At 38.5% G+C, this 18,194-nt stretch overlaps 2 protein-coding genes across 2 annotated transcripts; one reads left to right on the top strand and one right to left on the bottom strand.

Annotated features, from left to right (window-relative positions):
• LOC107632327 (U-box domain-containing protein 19-like) lies at positions 2,590 to 5,651 on the top strand. The gene has a single exon (XM_016336025.2). The coding sequence runs from the start codon at positions 3,227 to 3,229 to the stop codon at positions 5,309 to 5,311; it is 2,085 nt and encodes a 694-aa protein (XP_016191511.1). The 5' UTR covers positions 2,590 to 3,226; the 3' UTR covers positions 5,312 to 5,651.
• On the bottom strand, positions 10,086 to 13,782 carry LOC107632317 (serine/threonine-protein kinase HT1). The gene is made up of 6 exons (XM_016336015.2): positions 13,269 to 13,782; positions 12,678 to 12,799; positions 11,393 to 11,589; positions 11,115 to 11,289; positions 10,701 to 10,835; positions 10,086 to 10,607 (listed from the first exon to the last, which is right to left on the bottom strand). Exons 1-6 carry the CDS (start codon positions 13,603 to 13,605, stop codon positions 10,401 to 10,403), a joined length of 1,173 nt encoding a protein of 390 aa, XP_016191501.1. The 5' UTR covers positions 13,606 to 13,782; the 3' UTR covers positions 10,086 to 10,400.

Genomic DNA, 18,194 nt, shown 5'->3' with positions numbered 1-18,194 from the left:
AAAAATCATCTTGTCCTTATCAAGGAATTTCGAGCGGAGACTCATGATCTCCACCTCTTCGTCTCGGATATTAGTCACAAAACGCAGGAGCATCTTTTAAACCCGGGAAGAGTGTCCTCCAGAGGTATCTTGGCAAGAACTGCCCTAGTGTCCTCATCCATAAAGTTCTTGTCCACGAATTCAGAAGCATGGAATCCCTTGGCCAATACATGCCTGAAAGACGGGGGTATAGAAGCACCAGCGTCATCCTGAACAACACTTTTAGGCAGTTTTTTGGCTGAGGAGTTGGCAGGAGAATCCTCCTCGACGACGTGAATCTCGGGACCTTGCCCCTCGCTAGTCGCTTCGACCCTCCGAGGTTGTGCTTGACGACTAGCAGTGGCAGAGGAAGAAACTCTATCGCCACCAGCTGTGATTGGAGGCTGTGTCGCTAGCCTCCTCTTCATCTCGGCGATAGCAGCGAGTCCCCTAGCTATGTCAACTGGGAAATGAAGGCAACTGGAAAATGAGGGAAAAAAAGTAACTTGTGAGATGAAGAAGTCAAAAATAAAATAAAGCTGCGAAGAAGTGAAGGCTTACTGATGGCGTTCCGAGTAGCTTGCTCCTTTATAAGGATGTCCCTTAGAATTATCGAACGCTCATTCCATAGCATCATTAGCAAATTGATGCTGAGGAGTTCATTAGCATTCACGCTGGACGGTCGAATTTTTGGCAAAGAGACATCGTAATTCCAATAGAGATTAAATCTCTTAGCACATTCCAAAGTCAGGAAAAAGGAGTGGTGCCCTCTACTTTCTCAATCTTAAAATTTTTTTTCTTCAATTCATGATGGGATTCTTCAAACAAAGTAAAAAGTTCTTCTATTCCGAACACCTCGGAAAGAGATGAACCCGCAACCCTGAGACCTAAACGGAATTGTCAAAGTAAAGAAGTAGAAAAAGACCCTAAGTGTGGGTTTGATATCCAAGAACCAGCACATGAGCTCAAAACCTCGGTAATCGCCCAAGTATTAGGATAGAGTTTCAAAGGGGCATACCCCTTGTGAGTCAAAATGCTCACCTGGGAATCGAAAAAGGGCAAGCAAATCCCAATCCCTTAGAACAAAGTTTCATACATCCATAACCAATCCAGGACAATACCGGCGTGCTCATTTATGTGGCACAGACGGTTGAAGGAGTGGTTTGAATCTCCTCGGACACCCAGGTGTAGATCCACCTCGAGTTTACTATTCATCCTTTGAATAGGAGCAGGTCGGGGTCTCGGCAAATTAGCACCGCCACCACGCCCATGAATTGAAATAACCTTTTTCCTAGCCATCACCTACAAAGGCATCACCACTACGTCACTACCACTACCAGAAAGCAAAAATCCTAAGCACTACAAAATCTTGGGTAACTCAAAGATACAAAACAAATCCAGAAAAGCATAAACAGTGGGGGCAAGTAAAATCATCAATGATTTGAAAAAACTCAAACAATAGTGCCCCAACTATATTTGACCTAAATAAAAAAGAAATAAACAAAACAAATGCGAGAAAAATTTTCAAACAGCACCAAAAAAGCATCAACAAACATAAAGAATGCGTAAAAACTCACATACAGAAAAGAATTTCAAAAAGAAAAAATCACATGCAAGAACAAAGAAGTATCAGAATCACTAACCTTGAAAATTTGATAGAAGGAGTGTCGGCGACGATGAACTTGGCGAGGGAGAAGTATGGAAAGAAAAGAAACTACTCGTGTATAGAGAAGAGGACAGTGTTCGCACGAGTGGGAGAGCTTTGGTAAAAGATGAAAATGAAATATTTTGGTAAAAGATGGAAATAAAAGGTAAAGAAAAAAAAAAGGCTATTTAATTTCAAACTAAAGTTGCATTTATTGCAGAGAGAGAGAGTAGAATTAACAGTTCGTAAAACGAGAAAATTATAACCGTTTTTGAAATTAAAGAAACTGTTCCGTTCCTTCAATGAACACCACGAAATTCCTATCTAAAATAGACATATGACTTCATAAACTCAAATACCCGCGACCCAAAGACTCGGTTCTAGGAATCTAAGTTGGGAGCACTGTTCTAGACAAAAGAGAATATAATCGACAAAGTAATCAAGGCTGTAAACCAAATTCATGGGATAAAGTTAAATACCACAATAACTACGTCACCAAATTCTATAACCGTCGAATTTCGGTAATAATATGCTACAATAAACACTAAATGACAGAAAAACGATAACTCTAAATAACAAAGACTAAAAAAAAACAACCAACAAATAACCATACAAAAAATTCATTTGATTACCTAACATATTACTGACTTTAACATTAGAATATCTTATAAATTACTTAGTTGACTTGATTATGCACTTAACGAAATTAGAATTTTTTGTCTCAATCTCTTCTGATCGTGATCTTACTCCGAACACAAACAAATTAATTAACAAAAATTACCTGAAACCATTAATTAAACTCCTTGTCTCCTTAATTATTACCTTGTACTGCGGCCGTGCAATCTGTTCATGCATTGCATGCACATCTGACCGTAAACCATAAGAATTAATAATCAATATTGATTTGCAAGCGTACAATTTTGAAAAAACAGACATAAACGTGGCAGTATTTAACTAAGCATGGTTGTTGTTATTCGTAAACCATGATTGAACCTCAATTGGACGTAACTAACATTTAGTTAATGAATCAAGGCCAGCAAGTTAACAGCAGAGTGAGAGAAAGTGAAACTGCGAAAGTAACGTTCAAGACCTTCCCTGCAGCACACGTCGGCAGTCGATTACTCCACCTGTCAGGTCGGTTCATGGGTCCCACAAGCCATCACTTCTGAGTTCTTCTCCCCTCCCAAACCTAAATCCCAATCCACTTACCCATTTGTTGCTATCTTTACTTCCCCACCTTCTAAGCAACCATTAACCAAACATTCACAACAAAAAAATAATAAAAAAAAATAAAACTCACCTATCCACGTGTCCCTTTTCCTCCAAAAATCAGACGAATCTCTTTCTGCCTTCCCTACTCTTCATCCTAGTCAACTCACATCAGATCCCCTTCACAGATACACGCCACGTGTCCACAAGATAATCCAGTCAGCACTCAGCACAAAATGCGTCTATATCCCTTCCTATAATAATTCGGGTTGGAACTTGAATCCAACTCCCAAAACACTGAGAGAGTAATAAACACTAGAAAATTGGTTATTATTCCATTTACTACTTAGATAAATGAATCATAACAATAATAATAATCTCAGTCATCAAAGGGACCGCCGTGTGCTATCACTACCGGCGGTGCACCCTTGCGAAGGGATATCTCCGGCCACCCTCATTTCCTCCCTTGTTACCCTCTCCCAGAACATATGCAACTACCAACACAGCTTCTTCGCAACACAGAGACGAAACGCAAGAGAAGCAATCCGCCAAGTCAGCATCATCCTCTTCTTCCTTCTCGAAATTCAAGAACGAAGCTTACCAATCCCTCAATCCACCGTCCTCAGCCTCTCGGAACTTCACTTCACGTTTCAGAAGATCCACTTCTTGCTGCAAGATTGCGTACTTGAAGGCGCGCGTCTCTTGCTTCTCGCCAAGTCCAACCACGTGGCCTCCCTGTTTCGATCCCTAGTTCGCGCCGTGGCGACTTCCCTCGACGTTCTTCCGCTCCACGAAATCGAGGTATCCGGCGAGGTGAGGGAGCTGGTGGAGCTGCTGGCGAAGCAAGCGAGGAAAGCAAAGATGGAGCACGAACCTAAAGACGAGCACATGAGCAAGAGTGTTCATTCAATTCTAAAACAGTTGGAAAAAGGAATCGAAGTGGATAAGAATGCATTCAAAGAGATCATCGAGTACCTAGAAATCAAGACGTGGAACGAGTCTAACAGAGAGATAAATCTTTTAGAAGAAGAAATCGCTTTAGAATGCAGTAACTGCAACGAGCGAGAGCATGAGCGAGACGCTCCTCTATTGAGTAGTTTGTTAGGGTTGATGAGCTACTGCAGGGTAGTGATCTTTGAAACACTAGAAATTAGCAATAACAGAGAGAAATCAGAAACGAGAATGAGCACGGAAATGATAACGTCCGTCAATCCAGAGGACTTTCGCTGCCCAATATCTCTGGAGATGATGACGGATCCCGTGACGGTTTCAACTGGACAAACGTACGACAGAGCTTCCATCAAGAAATGGCTGAAAGCAGGGAACACCATATGCCCTAAAACAGGGGAGAATCTCTCAAACACGGAACTCGTCCCAAACACAACCCTCAAGAGACTCATCCAACAGTTCTGCAATGATAACGGCATTTCCCTCTCAAAATCAACCAACCGTAACCGCGACTTAGCCAATACAATATTACCAGGCAGTGCGGCCAACGCTCACGCCATGCAGTTCGTCTCATGGTTCCTCACACGGATGCTCGCCTTCGGTACGGACAAACAGAAATCCAAATCCGCTTACGAGATTCGGTTACTTGCTAGGTCCAATCTGTTCAACAGAGCGTGCTTGATCCAAGTTGGAACAATTCCGCCTCTGCTTGATCTTCTGCTCTGTACGGACGAGAAATCCACACAGGAAAACGCAATTTCCGCGTTGATGAAGCTTTCTAAGCATGCCACTGGGCCCCAGCACATCATGGATTCTAACGGTCTGAAACCGATTCTAACGGTTTTAAAGAAAGGGCTCAGCCTCGAAGCGCGGCAAGTTGCGGCGGCTACTGTTTTCTACCTTTCATCAGTGAGAGAGTATAGAAAGGTGGTAGGGGAAAACCCTGAGGTGGTTCCTTCTCTGGTGGAGTTGGTGAATGAAGGAACCACGTGCGGGAAGAGGAATGCAGTGGTTGCGATTTATGGTTTGGTTCTTGTTCCAAGGAACCAGAAACGAGCAATCGAAGCGGGTGTCGTTCACGCGCTCGTTGGCGTGTTGGGATCGTCCGAGAAGGACGAGCTTGTAGCTGAATGTTTGGCGGTTTTGGCCGTTTTAGCTGAGAATGTGGAAGGAGCGAACGCGATTTTGCGCGCTTCGGCTCTGTCGTTAATTACTGGGATGCTCCAAACGGCGTCGTTGCGCTTGGGGAAAGAGCACTGTGCTTCAATTTTGCTTTCGCTTTGTGTTAACATTGGTGCTGAGGTTGTGGCGGTTTTGGCCAAGGACCCTTCGGTGATGCCTCTGCTTTACTCGCTTCTCACGGAAGGTACTTCCCACGCGGCGAAGAAAGCAAGGTTCCTCATCAAAGTTCTGCAGGATTTCAGTGAAACCAGAGCTTCGGGTTTCAAGGGTTCCTCTGTTCCGCAGGAACCATCGCTTCCTGTTTGGTGAATCAAGTGTGCTATTAGAATTTAGAAAACACATTATTTTTAAATTTTTTAAGGGGAAAAAAGATCAAGTCCCTGCACTTTTGTTGTGTAAATATTGCAACATTGGTTGCTGATGTCATATTTTTAGATTTGTGAAATTAGCTCCTTGTACTTTTTTACTCCAGGAGCTAAATTTCAATAAGTAAGCCTCTCTAGTTTACGTTACAAGTTTTGTATATATCAATTTGAGGTGGTGTGAAATTAGTTATTGAAGAAATCATATCCTCATGTTTGATATAATGTTACAACCGGGTCAAAATCATTTCAAAGCAAAGTCTATAAATAATCAATACGTCTGAGGATTTTATGTCTGTTGTTATTTTTAGACTGTTATTCCGAAGAAAGAGAGGCTACTTGTGGCTAGGACTGATGAGAGTTCAGAGGTCAACTCTTCAATCTGTTTATATGTTGCGGTTAAGATTTAGAACACTTTTTTATCCCAAATTAGTTGTGTTATATATGATTACCTATTTATCGCATATCATGAATTATTATTACAAATAATTAAAGTTTACTTAGTGGTCACATATTTGCTTTCTTCCTAGTGTTTTCACCCTTTCACCCTTCACCCTTCACCCTTCTTCCGTCAGTTTGTTCTTTCGATACTTCAGATATGGCTGACCTTAATCTAGCAAGACTAATTATCGGAATAATTGGTTAGTACAAGAAATCCTCCACGTTTTTCCTTTTTCTTCCACTTTTCATTTCCCAATTCCATCTTAATTTGATTGATTATATTCTTTGTTTTTTTCACTGCAAAGAAAACAAATATGTGAATGTATAAGCAAGACTTGTTTAATTTTCAGAAAATGTTAAGTCAGTAATAATGAAATGTATGCAATTTAATAACGAAAATGAGAATAAAATGGAATGAATTTCATTAATAAAAACTCAAAAGAAGCCATGCATTTTATATAGCCATTTATGTTTGATCATGGAAAGTTTCTAATAATATGTGCTTGATTGATATTAAATTTGCAGGAAATGTCATCTCTTTTTGTTTATTCATGTCACCAATGTAAATCTCTTATCTCTATATAATATATATCTCATTCTTTTTTAATAATAATGTATACTAAATATGATAATGAAATCAAATATATTTATAAATTGCAGGCCTACATTTGTGCAAATATGCAAAGCAAAATCAGTGCAAGATTTCAAGCCAGATCCTTATGTAGTGACAGTACTGAATTGTGCAATGTGGTCATTCTATGGAATGCCATTCGTGACCAAAAATAACGTTCTTGTTCTCACAATCAATGGCTTTGGCTTCTTCCTTGAGCTCTTCTACACTGGCATCTTCCTTGCATTCTCACCTTGGGGTAAAAGGGTCAGAAACAAACTAAAATTAAACAAGAGCATCCTTAATTCTCAATTATTTGGACTTAATTTGTATTCAACTTTTTTTAATTCTTACAATGCATAAATTAATTAAACTCTATATTTACTTGCTTGGTCCATGTTGGTGATGATCATTATTAAATTTAACAAATTTCAGAGGAAGATTCTGCTAGCCCTTTTAGCCGAGGCCATCTTCGTTGCTTTGGTGGTATTTTTTGTGTTGTATTTCGTTGAATCCTTGAAGGAAAGAGCCTTAATTGTTGGACTCATATGCATTTTCTTCAACATCCTTATGTACTTTTCACCCTTGACCGTCATAGTACGTGTGATATCTATTTCATTTTTTTTTAAAAAGAGAAGAAAACATTGTTTTTTTATTTTAAGAAAACTATAATTTGACTACATTGCTAGTATGAAAATTTGGTTACTATCAATGTATTTTTGTAATTGAATATTATAGTGTTTCTCAAAATAAAGAGTAGCAGTAAAATAACACCCATTACTATTACTATTTTCCCTATTTGTTATTTATTTATTTATGAAGTAATTCCTTAAAAAAATTGAACAGCGTCAAGTAATCAAAGACAAAAGTGTGAAGTACATGCCTTTCTGCCTTTCCCTTGCTAACTTCTGCAACGTCGTCTGGACGGTATATGCATGTCTTAAATGGGATCTTTTCATTCTGGTAAATATCTAATATTAATAGTATTAATTTTATTTTCTTAAACTTTTTAGCTATATATTGTTTGTTATACTATATGCTTCTCTTGCTTGAATTACTTCACTACTAGAGCTATTGAACTTCTATTTTGCTACAAGGCAATTCAGTTATTACCAAAAACCTGCTTCCTAGTTCCTAGCTGTAACACATTCATAAAAAAAATGTATATACTTTTCATTGGGTACATTAAAGAAGATATATACTGAAGCTAATTAATATAGATACTCCGAGATACATATATTTATTCAACAAATTAGATAATTTGTTAAACTTGCATTGTATTTGAGATTGTATATTAGCTTTTGTTATTGTGTTACATTTTCTCTTGAAACCGTCCAAATATGTTAAGGGATCATACAATGAACAAATGTGTTGGAACTTGGAAGCTTTTTTACATGGCTTTGATTGCTATAGGTTATTATGAATTATGAGTGCTCTGATTAAAATGTCTGAATGGTAGATTCCAAATGCCTTAGGAGCACTTTCAGGATTGGTGCAACTTATTCTCTATGCTGTTTTCTACCGATCAACCAACTGGGACCAAGAAAGCGCAATCGAAGTATAGTTTCTGCATGCTTTTAATTTAAGGCAAATAGACACACACAGATAAAAGAAAAAGAAATACACACACAGATAATTGAAGGGAAAAAGAAGCTCATACATTGACAGAATTCTAGCTTAAGGTTTTTTTTTATTAAATGTAATTCTGTGTAAATGTTGTGTTGTGATGTATATTCTGTGTAATTTTATTGTTTATTTAGGTCGTTCAGCTTAAGCTAATATATTCTACATTTTTTCTCCTTTTTTAACAAGTTCTTGGGTGTCTTTCATCCAATCAGTTGCTAGTACATATGTAGTGAATAGTGATAGCATACTCTAGTTTAGTGTTATCTGCTTCTTTGCCGCAATTTTGTTTAGTATTCTAATTTTATTCGTTAATTAATTTTCTACCACAATAAATTTATTTGTTTTCTCTTTATTCCTTTTATCTGATTGTTGTAACAGCAGCATTTGTTCTCTTGTAGCATAATAGCAGTATTGAAGAAAATATAGTGCCACGCAAACTACTTATCTATAGTTTGAAGGGGCGAAAATATAATTCTTTATAAGAATCAGTTTAGGCGTTTAAGTATTTTCTAAACCAAGTTTTTAATCAAGTCATGGTGTACTTTCTTTTTCTTTGTACGTACTCAGATGCTATTGTTGTTACTTCTTTTTTTTGCTGTTGCTACTGCTTCTTTTTCATCCTCCTTTTTTTCCTCTTTTTTTTATTATCATCATTGTTGTCGTCATCTTTTTCTTTTATTGTGCGCTTTTTTCTTCAACGTTGTTGCTGTTATTACTTATTGTTGTTATTGTTTAATTTTTTCTCCTTTTTCTTTTTCTTCCTCATCCTCTTTTATTGTCCTCGTAATCTTTCTCACGTCTTCATCTTCTTCTATATATGTTCAGAAAATTAGAACACATAAATTTTGATGTGTAATACATAAATTTTGGTGCACACCACATAAATTTTAATATACAACACAAAAGTTTCTGAAGAACCACATTTTCAGAATATTGACATCTAACCAACAAAATATGTAGTATAGAAATTTGGTACACAATACATAAATTTAGGTACACAACACAAAAATTTTGATGCGCAATACTTGAAGGACTACATGCCCAAAATATCGACACGCAACCAACAAAATACGCACAATATCTAAATTTTGGTGTACATAATACAAAAAGAGAAATGTTAGAGGGTCAACAAAATTCATTATTTTTGACAAACAGTTTGTTAACAATGTTTAAAAGTGTGGGTAAAAAGTATGTTATTATATTGCTAAACTAAAAGAATTGGGCTAATTGCTAAAAATGTTGGTCAAAAATAATAAATTATATTGGCTTTTAAGCTTTTTTTATATAGAAATTTTGGTGCACTACAGAAAATTTTAGAAGACCACATATCTGATGTCCAGAGATCAACTCACCCAATCAACAAATTATATTCGCAACAAAAATTCATATACTATATGCAAAAAATTCTACGTTATATCAATAAATTTGTGCTACATGCAAAAATTCATGTACCATATTTATAAGTTTCTGTGCTTTACAACCAAATTTTTTTGCTGAAGAAGCACAAAGATAAAGATGCAATAACGCATATGCATTTTTTTTATGGACTCGTACTTACTTTATTGAACTTGATTATAAAAACATTTATACACGTAGTATCACCGTATAAAAATAGTGCCACTATTTTAAACCGTTGAACAGACAAACTAAACTAGCCTAAAGCAAAAGGAAATGGTATTAAACTTTTATTTATATTTTTCTCCATTACATATGGTTATTGATACCTTATATTTTTCTCCATTACATATGGTTATTGATACCAAGTAGAGCATTCGAAACATCATTACTTCCCCGGCACACTCTAGAAAGAATTTGGATTCTCTAAATTTTAGATTTTCACTTTAGAGCATAAAGTAAGATCTCTCACCATTGAATGCTTTCTCTTTCATGTTTTCTCTTGTTCCCACCTATGAAATAAATAGTAATAGATTATACTTTACCTTCTAAAATAAAATTTAAAATTTAGAGAATTCAAATTTCTCTAGAAAATATGAGAAGTTATCAAGTGAACATGAGTACATGATACATAGAGTAGAGATTAGGATACAAAAGCAAATGGATCCAATATAATCACATCAATTATGATTGCAAATTTGCAGTAGTATATCCTGCTAGGATGTTACAAGGCCAGGCTGAAAACTAATAGCATACATACCCACAGAACCCAAATCAAATGGGCAAGAATAGGTAAAAAAATATGAAAAGAAAATCATTGACATGTCAACAACTCCTACCTATATATATATTCCTCTCATTTCGGTTTCCAATTTCTGTTTTCTCCATAGATACAAAATCATTCTTCAAATAGTGAAAAAATCACTATACCCCAATTGTTTTCTTGGACTAAAGAATAAAACTTTCAAGGACCTCTGTACTTGCGGAAGCAAAGACAACCCTGTTGCTGATCAACGGGAATCATGCCTCCGCCTTTGGATGTGTCAATGGCCTCCAACATCGAGACCACCTCGTCCATCTCTGGCCGCTTATCGGGACTCGCATCCCAGCATTTCTTCATCACATTTGCTAGAGAGCTTGGGCAACATCTTGGTATTTCTGGTCTCAGATTCTAAATTTACAAAAGGAAATGATGTATTATATTATAATGGATTCAAACATAGAATAAATGAGACAAGGAATCAAATAAAGAAGGAAAATGTACCTGGCGAACGACGGCTGAAGTAATTTCTGAGAAACTTAGGTCAGGATATGGCATGTCACAACAATAAATCTCCCACAAGCAGATTCCAAAACTGTACACATCACACTTCCTGTTATAGGGGTTGCCATTTAAAACCTGTAAGCCACCATTAACAGTCAATTACGTAGGCTGTCTTTGTTTTTTATCAAATAAAAAATTTTCATCAGATCATTTTGTCTTCATATTCATAAGCTAGTTGCTGACATTAAGGTCATTATTTTTCATCATTGATGAATCCAATGATATGAAACCAGAGAGTGAAAACATTCATCCCCATTTTGGATGAAACATGGAAGCCAGATATTTCCATTCCCCGTTAGATGAATTATATTTGGATAAGTGCAATTCTTTGCACTAAGAGTACCAACTACACACCTCTGGAGCCATGTAACCAAGAGTGCCAGTCTCCCCAGTCATATCATTAGGATTTGATGCCTCCACTCGTGCAACCCCAAAATCGGCAATTTTAACTGTACGTGTCTTATCCAATAGCATGTTCTCTGTCTTTACATCTCTATGGACAATCTTCTGCGAGTGAAGGTAACTCAGCCTGCAAAAGCAGATCGAAGTGAATTCAATTTGGATGATTCTCCAGATTACGAGAAAGTTTTACATTCAGAACATGCTAAATCACAATCAAAATGGATAGATACCCTCTTGCAAGATCAAGTGCCAGCTGGATGACAACCTTAAAGGCTAGTTTCCTCCTCCTGTTCTTTATTAAGTAAGATTTAAGTGTTCCTCCTGGAAGATACTCAACAACAACACAACAGATATTGCTCGGCATGCTAATTACACCGTTCTCGGTTTGTATCTGTAGTTCTGAAGACCCCATAGTTGCACCTATAAACTAAAAAATGAAAAAGTAAATAGTTTAATATGGTGGGGAAGAAAAACGGCTGCAAAAATGTGCATAATAACTTTGAAGAGAGTCTGAGAGAGAAATAGAGAATCAACGATTAAATATCACGTAATGCGATCGAAGGAAAGAGATGATCTCAAGAAGAAAAAAGAGCATATGAGGCATTATGATTGTCATTGTCCTCTGTACTTGCATCCATCTTTTGTCCAACAAAAGACTGAACGACTAGGACAAAGACCATGAAGCACCCCAACTTGCCCAACATAGCATGTGAATGGACTTGAATGTAATGCATATATAGCATATCTCTGCTTGCATCAGAAAATGCCTAACTTCATATAGGGAAGAGTTGTTACTATTACATTATTACTAAACATGTGAACTGTTCCAAAGAAAAAATTCACCATGAATTGTAGGACCGTAACAAAAAGCTTCCATGATTAGTAGATTTCAAAACAAAGAGATGCTGAGCCAAAAGGAAGTGCCTATTCACATCTGTTTATCCTCCTCCAACTTATGGATACCTCATCCTACATTCTCCTAAACCTCAATTATTTCAATCTTCTATACCCTAACTAAATACTAGAAATCTAGTTCAGAAGAATAAGAGGAAAAAAATAAAATCAAGGTCAAGGGCATCCATGCTCCTGTGTTGCAAATAAGCTTCAGTAATATTGAGTTTCTTGTATTTCAGAAATGAAAAAATATCACATGAATAACAGCAACAAAGGACACTTGTTTCCACAACAGAAAGCAAATTCATGTTAAACTTAGGCAAAGGTTGCAGATAAGGTGGTAAGAACAGAAATGGAGACTAATCCCTCAGAAGCTGAAACTACCTAAGTTGGCGTCCTTGGACATTAAAGAATTACAAAAGGCCTAAACACTTGACCATTGACACCTCTGTAAAAAACATTTAATACAACAACAAAATAAAACACAAAACCGAAAGGTGATATATACAAACGTAATATGCAAATCATACTAGCATATGCGGTACTGGAATGTACAAGCTCAAAAAAAGTTACACACAACAGCACAAACACCACAAAACAAGAAAAGGTATTCAAATTAACCTTTGTGACATTGGGATGGTCAAGTTTGTGCCATACAGCAACTTCCTGTATAAAGGCTGACCTCAAAGAATTAACTTCGGCTTCCGTCCTTTGCCCTTCTTCGCCCCAATCCAGCAATTTGACTGAGCATTGAGCAAGTAATCACAAATAACTATGATGAGCAAAAATCAGCTCAAAACAACAACCAACCAAACGATAGATTCTGTATTCATTTGATTCACCACAACTAAAGACCAACACCACCACCAAAGGGGGGTCACATGAAAAAGTAAGACACAGAAATCATCATCGAAATCACCAACATTTTTTCACAATTTGAACCTAATTACCTAACTCCATGTTGCAAGTTAGACGCTGCAATAGGAAGGCAACCAGTTCCATCAATTAGACTAAAAGTCAACTCTTTTCAAGAAGAATTCAAAAGAGCAAGGGACAAAGCGAAATTGAAGTTGAATTGAAGCAAAAACCTTGCTTAGAAATCAGAATTCTTTACAATTGCAACAATTCATGTTCATTAACCAAAACCAAAACAAGTAAACAAAAAAAAAAAAAAGAACATCTAAACCAGATAAAATAAAAATAAAAACTAACCAGCAACATCTTGAGAATCATAGAGAGCACGGTGAACAGTGCCGAAAGTGCCACGCGCTATAACGGACTTAATGATGAGCTTGGAAGGGTCAATCTCCCAATCCTGCCTCTGCTTCTTGAAAGGACTACTAACGGGGCTCTTGAATTTGGGAGAAGAAGAAGCGCTTGTGGTTGTGTGAAGCTGAGGAAGAAGGTTGTGATGGTGGTGAAGGTCGTCGTCGAGGTTCTTCTTCTTGTCCATGGTGATGACCTTGTTGAGATGCCTCTCGAGCTGCTCATCTATGCTCTTCAGATCAATCTGATCGGCTCTCACGAACCCCTCACTACCCTCTTTCATCTTCTTCTTCTTCAAACACAATCACAAGCAGCGAATGAAAGAGAGAGAAAGAGAGAGAGATATGTGAGGTTTGAGGAGTTGGTTATTGGTGTGTTTTGGTGTTTCTTGTTATTTCTCTGAACCATGTGGGCACATGGAATTGCCTGCTCATAACGTGTGCCTCTGACCCACTCACCTCTCTTTCTTTCCCTTCTCTTCTTCTTTTTCCTTTTCTTTTCTTAGACAAAAATAAAATAAAAGTAGACATCGTCAATTAAAATCGTATATAATGTAACGTATATTTTAAATATGGGAAATTTTTTAAATTTTCTATAATTTTTGTACTCAAATACTTATAATCAACGACAAATTAATCGTTATGTTCATTATTCAACCATGATATTTTGGTAGCAAAAAATGTAACACCTTACCACACAAAATTTTATATTCTAATCGTAAATTAATGGTAGTAAGATATTACGACACTTAAAAAAAATACATATATATAGTTATAAAAGGATAATATTATAACTAGAAGTTTATAAAGAAAATAAATATCGTAAGTCGTTAATCACATATAAATGCGTTACCACAATTAATCGTCGCATCCTAAAGCAAAAAATATTATAAATTCAAAAATGGGGCTAAAGAATTTGATTATGATTAGTGGTGTTTTAGCTAGAAATGAATGCAGTGCGTGTATTACAAATTGGTGGAACTGTCAGATGAAAGATTAAACATGTGGGGGCGTGTTGAATGCAGCACGTGGAGGCCGTGATTGCCACGTGGCGAAGTTTGGTTGCATGGAGTTGCAGCACATGGGGGGCGTGCTGAGTCAGCACAGGGAGAACGTGTTACACATAGCAAGCTGTCATTGGCTGATGAATCAAAAAGTGGGGTAAGGCAAAGCTCGGTACCATTTTTATTGCGAGGAAGAGTGTTCTTTGAGTGTGTTGCTAGTGTAATGGAGGGTACCGCAAACTTGGTAGTGTATCACAATGGTGAGATTATACAGAATACTCATGAAGGAGTGAGATTTGTGTGTCAGAATCCAACTTCGTTTGTGGTTCCATGCACCATGACATTGATGGAGCTTTAGAACGGTCTCTGTCAAAGCATGGAGAACGGTATATTGACGAGAGTGAGCAGTATTTTGTACTGGAATCCGGTTATAATTTTTGGTGGTCTAATACAGTTTGATATTATGCCGATCATTGACGAAGCGAGTATGCAGAATATGTTCCAAATTCACCGGCAGAATCAGATGCGACAGCCACAGATGGAGCTGTCTGTTGAGTTTGAAAACGTAGAGGTAGATGGGATTCGAAATGATTTAGATATAGAGGATGATAGAGCTGCAGTGTATGAAGGAATGAACAGTGATAGCGAAGAGGACTTCGAAGCCACTTATGAAGCCGGCAACAAAGACGAGGATGGTGATGTGGGAGTCAAGACAGCAGCAGAGAATGTAGTCATTAATCCCGCAGTTAGTCAACCGATGATCGTCCCATCTTTTATGCGTAACTTGGATCTTGATGCCATGAATGCACCAGAATTCCTAAAATATGCAAACATAGGTACGTGATGAGTGAATAATACGTTTTTGTGTTTTTATATTTTGGATGGATCAATGAATGATGATTTCTGGTTTCTGTAGGTGTTGCTGACCTTGAGGACGGAGAGTTCAGGATCGGAATTGAGTATAGTTCTAGAAAGTCTGTCGTCGCAGCAATTAGAAGTTACACTATCTCTAGAGGAGTCGACTACAATGTTTATGAATCCGAACCACAGACGTTCTATGCAAAATACTAGACGTATGGGCGTGGATGTGACTGGCTTATCCGAGCCTGCTTGATACGGAAAAAAGGTTGTTGGGAGATACAACGGTAGGAACACGTGCACCATGGGAACGATTTCACAGGACCATTCCAAGTTAGACTCGGACACAGTTGCTGAGGCTATAAGGCCATTGGTTGAGACTGAACCGTCCATCAAGGTCAAATCGATAATTGCGGAAGTCCAGTCAATGTTCAACTACACCATGAGTTACCAAAAGGCTTGGTTGGCAAGCAGAAGTCCATAGCCAAAGTTTTCGGTGGTTGGGAGGATTCTTACCAAGCTTTGCCATGGTGGCTCTCGGTCATGGTTCAGAAGATGCTAGGCTCAATTGTCCAAATAGAAACACGACCCCTGTACAACAGGAGCAAGGAGGTGGACGGTGTCAGAATACTTCACCACATATTTTGGAGTTTCAATCCATGCATTAGGGCGTTCAAGCATTGCAAGCCTCTAGTTCAGGTTGACGGCACACACTTATACGAAAAATACAAAGGTACACTTCTGGTTGCTGTTGCACAAGATGGGAACAAAAAAATTGTGCCTATTGCTTTTGTCCTAGTGGAGGGGGAGACAGCTGATACATGGCACTTCTTTCTCAGAAATCTACGAAGGAATGTTGTTAGAAAAGATGGTGTGGGTATCATCTCAGACCGACATGAGTCAATCCAGGCATCAGTAAATCGTTCGGGTGGTGATTAGCAACCTCCGAGAGCATGGTAGATGTTTTGTATAAGACACATCTGCAGCAACTTCTTAAGGGCATTCAAAGTACCGCACCTGCAAAAACTTGTTGTCAACATAGGGTATTCAAGGACAGCGGAGGAGTACAACATCAACTATAAGAGGTTGGAAGAGCGAGGCAAGACATATGCCCGGCGGTGCGATGCCATTGGACTTAGATATTGGGTATTGGCATTTGATGAGGATCATCGATGGGGCCATATGACGATGAATCTTGTGGAGTGCATTAATTCAGTGTTGAAGGGTGCCCGAAACCTCCCTGTGTTGGCCCTCGTCTGAGCAACGTATTATCGGTTGAACGAACTATTTACGTGGAAGAGCGCCGAGACTCACGAACACAAGCGTGCCGGATTTACTTACTCTGTATTTGCACAACAGCGGATAGAAGCAAATATGCAACGTGCCGGAAATATAGTTATGCACCGGTTTGATAGACGAAACGAGGTGTTTGAGGTATGTGAAATGCCTAATGAAAATGTGTTGGTAGTTGATCTTGTACGGTGGACGTGTGACTGTAGGCACTTTCAGGTGGAACGACTACCATGTCGACATGTCTAGCGACTCGATTGGCAGCTGTATGTGCATGATGTGTACAGGATGACAGAGGTTCGTAAAGTCTACATATTTGAGTTCGTACCATTAGGCGATGCAGAGACATGGCCTGCTTATCAGGGACCCACATTGGTCACTAATCCTGCCATGAGGTGCACGTCGAAAGGTCGTCCCAAATTGACGCGATACCTAAATAAAATGGATTCATGCGACATGCGTGGTCCTTGGATATGCCGTCTATGTGGTGCTCAGGGTCATAGTTGGAGTCGATGTCCTCAGCGTGCTGGACCGAGTGGTGCTAGTGACGATGGTCCTCCCTAGGTCTTTGTTGGTTTTTGTGTTTGTCAGTTAATGTTTTTTATATACGCAAGCATTTTTGTATTTTCAACTTTGAATTTTGTCAGTTGATGTTTTTTATATTCGTCGTGTTTGTATTTTTAATTTGGGTTTAGCCATTGATGTTTTTGATGTTTTTAATGTTAGGTTAATATTATCATTTACTGCCTTTGTAAGGTACACATACAAAAGATTAACCAAGATTTACATTCACCTAATTCTGACACCATAATTAAAATTAAACATAGGTAAACATTACAAAAGATTAACTACGAATTACATTAACTTAATTTTTAAAATTAAACCTAAACAACCTAAACCCAAGCTCACTTCTTTCGAACCAACCATAGGCCCAGTTCTGTATTTGCTGATCTCCATGACCGTCACCAGGAACCTGCGATGGGATTGACGGAAAGTCAAACCATTCATGTTTGGCCAGAATGGTAAGTATGGGTTGATTATGCTAGCCGGACTGCCGCTGGTGGTTGTGCTGACTATGCTGACTGTGCTGACTGCGACGTTTGTGATGACTGCCCTTGCCGTGGTCACCAGACTGAATGTGGTGGCTAGACTCACTGTGGTGACTATGATGGCTACCATGACCGTGGTCTGGTGGATGTGGTATATAATAAGGAAACGACTGAAACACTGTGTACTGAGGTGGACCCTAAGGTGCTGGTGGCTGTGGTGCCGGTGGCTGTGGGGCTGGTGGCTGATATGGATGCTGAGGAACGTATTCCGACAATCTCAACAGATGTCCGTACGAACCCACGTACCAATTCTGGTACTCCCCCGACGGTGTAAAGTCCCAAGTTGGAAGGGGGTGCAAATCCCGCAACTGAGTGTTATGAGGGTTGCCCCATTCCTCAATTCTTCCCCCATGTAAAACTGTCCAGTCATAAAGCTGCACTCCGCAAAGAGTAATGCAATGGTCTCTCGATGGAATGTCTCTTACTACCGGCGGAGGGGGTTATCCATACCCAAACTGACACATCACTCGGTTTGCAGGGTGCCATTCGACATACTCGAACGACACTAATGGAGCAACGATGTCACACACCTCAAAGTGTCTATGTAACTCGTTGGGTATGATCAACCCTTCGTATGGCCACCACACAAACTACCACGTATCATTAGAAAAT

This window comes from Arachis ipaensis, chromosome B01 (assembly GCF_000816755.2).
Source record: "Arachis ipaensis cultivar K30076 chromosome B01, Araip1.1, whole genome shotgun sequence".
Classification (NCBI taxonomy): domain Eukaryota; kingdom Viridiplantae; phylum Streptophyta; class Magnoliopsida; order Fabales; family Fabaceae; genus Arachis; species Arachis ipaensis.
Note: the sequence above shows the minus strand (reverse complement) of the source record. Positions and strands in the feature narration are given on the sequence as shown.